Source organism: Leopardus geoffroyi, chromosome A2 (assembly GCF_018350155.1).
Source record: "Leopardus geoffroyi isolate Oge1 chromosome A2, O.geoffroyi_Oge1_pat1.0, whole genome shotgun sequence".
NCBI lineage: Eukaryota > Metazoa > Chordata > Mammalia > Carnivora > Felidae > Leopardus > Leopardus geoffroyi.
This window is the reverse complement of record NC_059331.1, coordinates 146,824,595-146,834,574: the sequence shown is the minus strand read 5'-3', so window position 1 is coordinate 146,834,574 and position 9,980 is coordinate 146,824,595. Positions and strand designations below refer to the sequence as shown.

The following is a 9,980-nucleotide window of genomic DNA, read 5'->3' as shown; positions in this document are numbered from 1 at the left end:
TTGTTCTTTATCTTCAGTAAATTATTTCATTCGACCTGATCGTTTTCTTCCGATTTAATCCAGGAGTGGGAGACCGTATCTGGCTTTACAGAAATGGGCCGGGCCCGGCTGCAATGTCTATTTGGGACAGCGGTGACCACCAGGATTATTCTGTCTCATACTCAGAGTTCTGGCTCTTGTGGATACATGGATCCAACTGGCTACACTCTTGTACGAGCTGAATTCCTGACCACTGCAGGGTCCCAGGCATTCGGTCAGCAGCTGTGGCTGCTGCTTGCTGCTAAGGTATGAACACATCATCCCACCCATGAGCTAAGCCCAGGGTGGTCTAATCAAAGCAGACACCACTTGGATCCAAATTCAGAGGACCTCGGAAGGCAGGGGCAATCGAGGCGTCATCTAGTCCAACCACCCGCACATTTCCGGCGAGGCCTGCAAAAACTAAATCACTTCTACCCTCGCTTGAAAAGGCGGACGTGCCACGTACGTTCCCACATGTAAGCCCCCAAGATTCTGTTCCACGTACACTCAGACTTTATTTGGTCGCCCGGGTGGGGCCAGAGAGGAGGAAGAAGAGAGGGCCGAAGGACCAGTTCAGTAGGGGTGATTCAGGGTGTATTCCATGATGGTCCGAAGCGCCAGCCACGTCTCCTGGGCCGTGGGGACGATCTGGGAGGCCGGCAGCAGGAAGCCATAGCGCCCCGTGTCCCGGAGCTCGAAGGTGAAGGAGTACTTGATGCCCTGGCTGTAGGTCCAGTCAATGGTGCTTCCGCTGGCTTGGTCTGGGGCAAGAGCAGATGCCGGAGAGCAAAGGTCAATCACTTAGAAACACTGGTACGGGCTGGGCCAACGGTCCTAAACCCGGAGCCTCACGCAGGGTTGACTGGAGTCAGCGTCTACTAAGTGCCTGCTGTTGACCAAGCAGCCTGGCTCCCTCCCAGGAAGTCCCCCAAGGGGTCTGAGCTCCAGAGGCCCAGAGAGGAGGACCGGCAGTGGATCTCCTATCACGGGGGAACGCGAGAAAGTTCTTGCCGTTGCAAAAGCCCCGCTGAAAACCACCTCCCTCCAACAGCTGCTTTGGTCAAACCTCCAAATATACCAGAGTTACCCGCTTGAGTAACCGGGATCTGTCCCCTGGGGCTCTGGTCTGCAGGAGAGAGTGCAGAAGGCCAGAGGCAAAGCACAGGCCCCTCGTCTGTCTTTCTGGAGGGAATTTTGCCCAGATTTGCAGTTAACAGCGGGTAACGAAGTTGGTTTTGAATTGGGCAGGGGTGTGGGAGGTGGGCTGCGTATCCGGACTTAACCTGGCAACGCCGACTGAACCGACAACCTCTGGTGCGGTTTGAAACCCATTTCCAAACAAGGCCTGAAGTCCAAAAGCAAGGCCAGCCCTCAGTAAGACCGTGGCCCGCTCATCTACCAAGCCCTGGGCGCGCGGGGGGGCGGAGGTACGTGAAGGGTGCCTGCAAGCCCTCTCACCTCTGTCCTCGGCCTCTGACTCAGTACTTCTGCCTGTCGTCAGCCAGCAAACTTACTGCATTCCTCAGGGCCCTACGGGATCTGCCCCCCCCGCCCCCCACCTGTCCCCGACGACCCCCGTGTGCTCTCACCCTGCGGCCGTCACCTAGGGCTCCATGTTGTTCCTGCTATCCCCCCAACATGCCAGTCCAGATCACATGGCAGGGCCTTTGTTCTAGAAGGTTCCTCTGCCTGGGAGGCTCTTCCCCCAGATAGATAGCCTCTTGGCGCCCTTCCTCGTGTCCTTCAACACTGGCCCAAATTTTCCTGTCTCAATGAGGCCTACCCTTCAACCCACCCACCCAACTTCCATGCCCGATATTCCTGACTCCACCCACCAGGTTCTAGCTTTTCTTTTTCTCCCTAGCATTCATGGCCTAACACACTGTATCGTCTACTCATTCGTGTTTATTGTCACTCTCCCTGACTAGAACGTACGTTTCCTGATCTTCGCTTATTTCCAACTATTTCCCAAGCACAGAAAACAAGGCCTGGTACAGAGTAGGTGCTCAATAAACATTTGCTGACTTAATTCCATTCTGACATAACAGTGCTCCTCGCAGGGGCATTGCACGTACAAGTAAGCTGGGAAACGATAGGACATATTCTCTCACTGAAAGGCATTGGAGGAAGAGTATTTTTTTAAGGCGAGTTTCTTGGTGATCTACAAACGCCAGCGGAACTCTCCATCCCCTCCTAAAGCTGGACTTCACCCCAGACAAGGGGACAAAAGTTCTCAGAGGAACTGATAGGCTTGTCTGAAGGTATCCACGAAGGCAGAGTTCACTTCAGGAAAGGGCCCCACTGCTCCCCGAGGCACCGCCAAGGGCTGTTGTCCTCGCCCATGCTCCCAGATCTAGGCACACCCCTGGCTGCTTCCTCCAGGAGGGACACCGCGTCAGGCCGGAAAAGCCAGCTAAGCTTCCTCCCGGTGCCACCCCAGAGACCGTGCACCCACTTACAAATCGTTTTGATGATGCTGCCGTACTTGAACTTGGTCCCATACAGAGAGGCCAGGGCCGTCACAGCAGACTTGGCCAGCTGATCCTGGAGAAAATGCCAAGCGATGCCACCTGTTATGGCCAGCAACGCCAGGGCCAGGGTAGCCCAGCGTCTAGCTGGGAAGTAGCCCAGCAGAGAGCACGGGGCCCCGCGCACAGCGGGAGCTCAGCAGCCCCGCGATCCCCGAACCCCGCAGGACGTCTGGCTGCCCGTTGATCACACCGTGGCTCCAGATTGAACTTGTGGTACGAGCTCAAAGTCTAGCCCTTCCCCTTGCAGTGTCATGGGACAGAAGTGACTCAGCCACTCTGTACCTCAGTTTCCCAGACAGAAAGCGAGACAAGTCCGCCTTGCCGGTCTTCCCAAGGCATCAGGGGTCCGTGGAAAGGGGTGCTGGGCACGGCAGGGCAAGCAAGGGATCAGCACATACCAGCTCGTCCCGGTCGGGGGCTGGCTCTGCCTTGTAGCCGTAGGGATACAGGAGGAGCTGGGAGTAGCTGTGGATGGAGATGAAGGCCTTGATGTTCCCGTGGCTCTTCACAAAGTCCACGATGGACTTGACCTCCACTTCGGAATTTGCAAACTTGCCCCGGTAAGTGTCCGTGCAGGGGTTGCTGCTGGCTCCGGCCACTGTGGGAGGAGAGGGGGGTAGCATTCCTTAACAGCCAAGCAGCGTGGCTTCCACACCCTCAAGTTCTTTGCGTGGAAATAAGGGTGGGATGCAGGAGGGCTCACCCCCACCCTGGAATTAAGGAAAGGCCAAGGCCTTTTATAACCTGGGGGACCTGCCTCCCTCCCCAGCCAGGTGGACATGCCCAGAGAGGGAAGGAGGGCTCCCCAAGCAAGACCCATTCTTGCAGTGAAGGGACCACAGAGAGAAGGAGCTGAAGTTACTCTAGAAACCCCCTACATAGGTTTCAGACCTAAGTTCCAAAGGGGGGAGATTTGTTTCTACGGACGAGGCGCAAGAAAATCTCAGAGGCCCTCCTCCCTCCCTGGGAGCCTCAGCGGAGAGGCTGACATCTCTGCCCTCCCTGCTGGGGCAGGAAAGGGGTGGGGGTGGGGGGGCGGGCAACAGGACACAGGCAGGGAAGAAGCCATCTGGGTTTCCCGTCCCTGCCCCCAAATCACACTGGGCCTTACTCCCAAAGCCAGCGTCCCAGTTCCGGTTGGGGTCCACCCCAACACAGGAGGAGCCCGGTGTGAGGGATCGAGTCTTGCGCCACATGCGATTCTGAGGAAGGAACCAGACACCTGTCGGTCACCGTGCTGGGCCGGGGGCCAGAGCCAGCAGAGAGCAGTGCGGGCCGTGAGCGGCCACAACTGACACGAGGCGCTCCGATCAGGAGCATGGGCGTGGACACAGCACGGATCAGAAGCCACGTTCAACTGGTTGTCGGGAAGGTCTGTCTGCAAAGGGGGCTCTTGGTTGAAGGAGAACAGAGGCAACAGTGGACGGCGCTTGGCCAGAGGTTTCTACCAGCGGAAACGAAGGTGCCCCTCCCCCCCCCCCCCCCCGCCCCCTGCCCATACACGCGGGATTGGTAGCAGGCTGTACCTGCCATAAAAGTAAAATAAAGTTAGGAAATAAGGTCCAGGGCAGCGGGTCTGGGGGATTTTGTCCCCCCTCCCCATCCCCAGATATATGGCAATGTCTGAAGACATTTTTGGCTCTCTCAACGGAGGGGTTGAGAGTTGAGGGGCCTCATCAAGAAGGCCTAGGATGAGAACCCTGGTCCAGCAGAACAGGTCTGTTTGCCCCTCCCTCAACTTCTGGGGGTTGAGATTCGGGGTGAGTAGCCTGCGGGGCTCAGAGACCAGGGGCCCGCCGTGTTTTCCCCAAGAACGAGAGGACGTCTGTACCTTGCTGTGGGTGAAGGCAAAACCATCAGGGTTAGTGACAATCTCCAGGAAGATGTCCATGGAATCAAGAATGGCAGTGAGAGTGAAGTCCTGGCCATAGTCTTGTGTGATCTGGTGGGGGGGGACACGCAGGCAGAGTGGGTCAGGCCAGGCATCGGCCACCCTAGAGCAACGGACATCTGCGCCTCTGCATCCCTGCTTCTGGATGCAAAGGGGAGGCCCGGGCTCCCGTGGGCCTTGACCACCAGCCCACCAGGTGAGAACCCTCCTCACCTCCCCCGGCTTACCTTCTTGGCAAACCAGACCCCGCTGGCCTGGGTTACCCACTCCCGGGAATGGATCCCCGTGTCGATCCAGATGGCGGGACGGTTGTTTCCCCCGGTGCTGAACTGGACAAGAAAAGCAAAGAGATCCAGCTCGGGTCTTATCTTGCCTCCCTGAAGGGGAGCACACGCCAGGCCAGAGGCCATCCGCTCCCTGGGTATCTCAGGTTAAGGCTTTCCTTGTGGGGCCATCACTCAGGTGAGGGGTGGGTTGGGGCCCGCGCAGGAATCCCGCAGAACTTGGCCTCCAGCCTTCACCCTGGCCTTGGGGCACATATGACTCAGCCAGAGCTCCGGGCCCTACTCTTTTCCTCTGCCCAGACACAGTTCTCTGTGGGGTGTCACAAATAAACCATTTTATCTGGACTACCCGGACTCTCGGATACTTTCCGCGACGGGACGTTTGCATGAAAACACTCGGTCACTTAAAAGTTTAAGAATCGTGTGTGCCTGCGTATGCCTACGGCTAGACCAGCATAGAAATTGCGACCTTCCCAAATGTCAGCACGGGGAGTTCATATAGCAGAGCGTTCTCGGTGACCCTGGGCTCACCCACGGGCCCCCATGCACAGATGTGGGTGCCCATTTTTGCCTAGGTGCCCGTTACCTTCAGCACATAGATGGGACGCCCCTCGTAGGTGTTGCCAATCTGGAGCTTGCTCACAAGCCGTGGGTGCTCGGCCACCAGCATATCCATGAAGCCGTAGATCTGAGAAGGGAGAGAAGGGGAGGCCGGCTGTCACCCGGACGCCTCCCCCCTGCAGCAGCGTCAGCCAGCCTGCCACAGGCCCTGCAACGTAGCGGAGCCGCAGCCCAGACCCCCCACCCCCCCGCCCGCCCCGGGCCCCCCGGAGACGGGGCGGGTGCCGCGCACGCCCAGGTCAGCCCTGACTCTGGCCGCACTCTGCCAGCCTGATGCCGAGCTCCGTGCCGGTGCAGAGTGGTCCCGGGGGCCCCTCACCTCCTCCAGGGTGTGGTAGGTGGCGTAGTTGAAGGTGTCGGTGGAGCGGGAGCGGGCCTGGAAGGCGAACATCTGCTCCTGCTCCTCGTCCAGCAACGACTGCACGTCCTCAATCATGATCGTGTACCCGAGGCCGTGGGCCTCCAGGAAGGCCTTGACAGCCTGGATGCTGGGGAAGGGCACTCGGACGTCGATGGGAGAGCCGGGCTGGCCAGGGCCCCGCCAGAAGTCCAGCTGGAGAGGACGAGAGCGGGCACCGTCACGGTGAGCTGGGCAAGGGCCAGCCGGGAGGGGGTGCCGGCGCCAGGGGGTCCCGTACACCTGGGGCTGCGGCGTGGGCGTTAGGGGCCGGGGACCGAGGGGAAACCGTGGGCCCTGGACGGCGTCCACCGCGGTCAGGGAAATGGCCCGGAGGCATCGCGGAGGAGCTTCAAGACGGCGAGCAAAGAGAAGCGCTAAAGAGAAGGCCCTCCCTTTGCTCGGATGCTCAAGGGCAGAAAGAGTCTGGAACTAGGAGGTTAAATCATTTCCCGACAGGAAGCAGTCCCACGGGTCCTTTCTGGGTGGCTGAGGAGAGCAGGGCCAGGCCCCAGGTGGCCCCAGGGGATGATGGGGTCCTGGGGTGGGCCCGGCTGGCCTGGGAGGAGCCCTGGGGCCTCCTGGAGGACTCCCCACTTCTTCCGACCTGCAGGTGCTCGAGGTCCTCCAGCTCCTTCACCTTCTGGACCTGGGCTTCATCGGCAGCAGAGATTCGGAGCACCTGGTGCCTGGGCAGAGAGGGAGGGGACACTGGGGGCCTGAGCAGCTCTGATTGGCCCTCCACACTCCCCAGGTGGGAGGACCACGGCATCCAGTGGCCTGAAAGCCCCAGGCTGGGCTCAAGTCCCCGGGCTGAGCAGGGGGAAGCACGAGGGGTCTTCGCAAGGGGAGGCCCAGGCTCCTTGGAGCCTTCCGGACACAGCTGCTACCCCGTCCCGGTTTAGACTATTTCTCTCTCTCTCCAAAGCCCATCAGGCTTCCTCCCACCTCCTCTCCTGAAAACTCCTCCTTCAAGCTCAGATTTCTCGGGGGCTCGGGAAGCTGCCCAGAGGGACCAGACCCCTTCCTTCTCAGCCCTGGTGCCCGGTCAGTCTGCCTCCTGGGGCCCGCTAGTCTGCCTCTCTCTGGAGTCATCCCATAAGTCAGTCTCTCTCCTCCAGACGCCGGCTGGGGCGGAGTCCTCCCGTCTCCTGTCTGAGCACCCCCTTCCCTCCATACCCTTACCCCACAAAGTCCTCTTTGCCAAGGACAGCCCCTAGCAGCACACTCCAAATCAGCAGCCCCCTCATGCTGCGGCCAGCTGGGAACATCAACTGAGGCTGAGAGAAGAAGGTCCCGGGGCCTTTTAAACTCTCCCAGGTCTCCCGGGTCCTTCCAACCGTGCCCTAGAGCTGGTCCCCTCCCCCCCCCCCCCCCCCCGCCACCACCACCTTGCACCTGGGCCCTGTCCCACGGGGAGGGAGGATGAGGGCCCCGATCTCTGATACCTTCTCGCCCTCCCTGATAAAGTGGCAGGGAACAGGGCAGCTGGGGAGATAAGCCAGGCCTCAACCCCTTGGCCATGAAGTGCCAGCCTGAGCCTGAGGGTCAGCTGGGGCCTGAGGGTCAGCTGGGAGCCTGCTCGCCCACAGCCGCGGGTACCTGCACCCGGGCCGCAGTCCTTGTTTGCTGACCGGGCAGCGGGGGAGCCAGGACTCGGAGCGGCCAGACCAGCTGGAGCCTCGTGTGGGGCGTCCCCTTCTCCCACGCTCCTGAGGGCCAGCTCTTCTGTTCCTGGGACAGAGTAGGCTGGGACTCTCTGCCCCCATCCAGTTCCTGTACCCGCTGGCTTCTCACCACACTGGCTCTGTCCAGGGCTGCCCCTCCCCTGCGCAAGGCACATCCCGCTCTGGGGTACAGCCCCCTGAAGGGGGCTTCAAGGCCCCACTCCTCCCGGCCGGCCTCGGCGCTCTTGCAAGAGTCAGGCCACAGCGACCGCAGCTGGGGCAGGAACTCGACTCTCGCCAGTGTTTCCTTCCACCCCCACCACCACAGGGCCCAGGATCGCGGTCGCCCTTGATGGGAACTGTAACCAGATGTCATCTGAATAGAAAGCGTGGTGGTGGGAACCGGGGCCGGACCCCTGTGGGGACTGCACAGTATACAAGAGAAACCGGAACTCACAAAGGGGAATTCGCTCGGGCTCTGGATGCTGATCTCATGGTAGAAACATCTAACACAAATCCGCCCTAATCCACTGGGGGCCCCCGATGGATACCCAGCACCATCTGGGGGCCCTGCTCTGTGTCAGGGGCTCAGGCTCGGACACTGACAACAGCCAAGGTGGCCCTTTCTGGTTTCCATCTGTTCCCTCTGCCTCCCTATCCCACCCCCTACCTGGCCTACCCTCTATGGCTGGGGCAGAGTGACCCCATTAGATTTACCCCCCACTCTCTGCCGAGCCTCGCTCTGAGAAGGCAGTAAAACACTGAATTCACCCTCAACAGACGTTGAACCTCGTGAAGACTGTTCCTCTCCACTCCAGCAGCCTTGCCTGACCTCCAGGCCCCAGATAAGACCCTCTTTCTCCCCGAAGCTTCCTCTGGCTTCTTTTTCAAGTATCTACCCTTTCTCCGAATGCTCACCCCTTGCCTTATTCATTCTTCTGGCCCAGGTACTGTGCTGTGCCCTGGGATGATGCCCAAGTCACGCCGGTCCCTGATCTCAGGGAGCTCACGGTCTGGTGTGAAAAACACAAGTAACCAACCAACATGTCGGTTCTCCAAGAGGTCTTACGAGAAGCTGTCACCAAGACCAGGGTGGACGGGCAAAAGTCTTACTGGCTTGCTTTCCTCACTGCAGGAGACCCGAGCAGTGCTTTTCCTCTGACGTGCGTGAGAGGCACCAGTAAGGCCATGGACTCTGCACTGTTGGCCTGTCCAGGAGGGTCCAGGGAAGACTTTCCCAAGAAGGTGACATTTGACCTGGGTCTTAATGACAGGATTTTGCTAGGCTGAGAAAGGAAGAGGTGTTCGTTACACTATTCGGTGCTGAAACACAAACTCACATTTACTCCTCCTTAATGTATGTCTCCCAGCGAGACTAGAAGCTTCCTCAGACCAGGAAATGTTTCTTAGCCATCTCTCCTACTCCCCCCCATCTCTCAGTGCCCTGTAACATTCTCAAGCTTTCAAATCTGTCCCCCAGCAGGAAAAAAGGTTTCGTAGAGCCTGTCTTCAGTTTGCATTATGAAAACAATATTTCTTTTTGTATTTCTAACTCTAAAGCTGTCCTATAATTTGACTCTGTTTCATGCACATTACACATGTTGGGGTGGGGGGGGGGGGTGTTGGCTAATTCTTGGGCCTTCTGTGAATTCCTTCCAGAAAAGACAAACCCATTGCCGAAAGGAGGAGGGGTGGGGGAAGGGCCCTGCCCTGCCAAGTGGGCCTCTTGAAGCCTCCAGCCAGACATCTAAGGTGTCCAAGAGTCATGTAATCTATTTTCTTGCAAGGTTGGAAAAGATTAATTCAATGCTGCAAGCTAAAATGAGGGCCAGCACTGGCAGGAATCTGGAAACACAATGGGAGAGGACTTTGGGTCTCAGGTGGAGGCTAGGCCTAATTCCCTGGGCCCCTCCAAAGCACCTCAGGGTGCTGAAAATTGCCTTTTGGTAAAAACCAATTGGGGTGCCTGGGTGGCGCAGTCGGTTAAGCGTCCGACTTCAGCCAGGTCACGATCTCGCGGTCCGGGAGTTCGAGCCCCGCGTCGGGCTCTGGGCTGATGGCTCAGAGCCTGGAGCCTGCTTCCGATTCTGTGTCTCCCTCTCTCTCTGCCCCTCCCCCGTTCATGCTCTGTCTCTCTCTGTCCCAAAAATAAATAAACGTTGAAAAAAAAAAATTAAAAAAAAAAAAAAAAAACCAATTTGCTAGAACGAAACCTGGGGCAGAGGGCCACAGCACTGCCTTTCCACAGTGGCTTGCTTCACATCGGTCCAAAGCAAGGGCAAAGATGAAGGCCATCGAGACCTATTAGCATGAGAAAGAAGCCACCAGCCTGATATGCAGATTCTTGGACAAGTCACGGGGCTGAGGCCTGACCGCAAACAGAGGAAGGACAGCCGAAGCCACATGGAGTAGAGTCCAGCGTCCCTCCCTTCCTCCACAGGCCCCACATCAGGCTCTGTGCTGATGGCTCAGAACCTGGAACCTGCTTCGGATTCTGTGTCTCTGTCTCTCTCTGCCCCTCCCCTGATCATGCTCTCTCTCTCTCTCAAAAATAAACATTAAAAAAAA

The 9,980-nt window shown here is 58.4% G+C and overlaps 2 protein-coding genes across 3 annotated transcripts in view; both read right to left on the bottom strand.

Moving 5' to 3' along the window:
- Positions 1-511: 511 nt before the first annotated feature.
- CPA1 (carboxypeptidase A1) lies at positions 512-7,060 on the bottom strand. Of its 2 annotated transcripts, none has more exons than XM_045495654.1 (10): positions 6,931-7,058; positions 6,353-6,434; positions 5,668-5,901; positions 5,314-5,415; positions 4,671-4,772; positions 4,384-4,494; positions 3,664-3,754; positions 2,951-3,150; positions 2,481-2,565; positions 512-782 (listed from the first exon to the last, which is right to left on the bottom strand). In XM_045495654.1, exons 1-10 carry the CDS (start codon positions 7,014-7,016, stop codon positions 595-597), a joined length of 1,281 nt encoding a protein of 426 aa, XP_045351610.1. In that variant the 5' UTR covers positions 7,017-7,058; the 3' UTR covers positions 512-594. The 2 variants fall into 2 exon arrangements, with proteins under 2 accessions (XP_045351610.1, XP_045351611.1); XM_045495655.1 differs by lacking the exon at positions 2,481-2,565 and adding an exon at positions 2,385-2,386 and having other exon boundaries at positions 609-776; positions 2,947-3,150; positions 6,931-7,060.
- A 1,077-nt stretch (positions 7,061-8,137) lies between these two features.
- The window catches only part of CPA5 (carboxypeptidase A5), a 31,972-nt gene continuing 30,129 nt past the window's right edge, over positions 8,138-9,980 (bottom strand). Inside the window, exon 13 of the mRNA XM_045495653.1 lies at positions 8,138-8,148. Within this exon, the coding sequence (XP_045351609.1) occupies position 8,148 (1 nt within the window). The 3' untranslated portion in view covers positions 8,138-8,147. The remainder of the gene's footprint in view (positions 8,149-9,980) is intronic.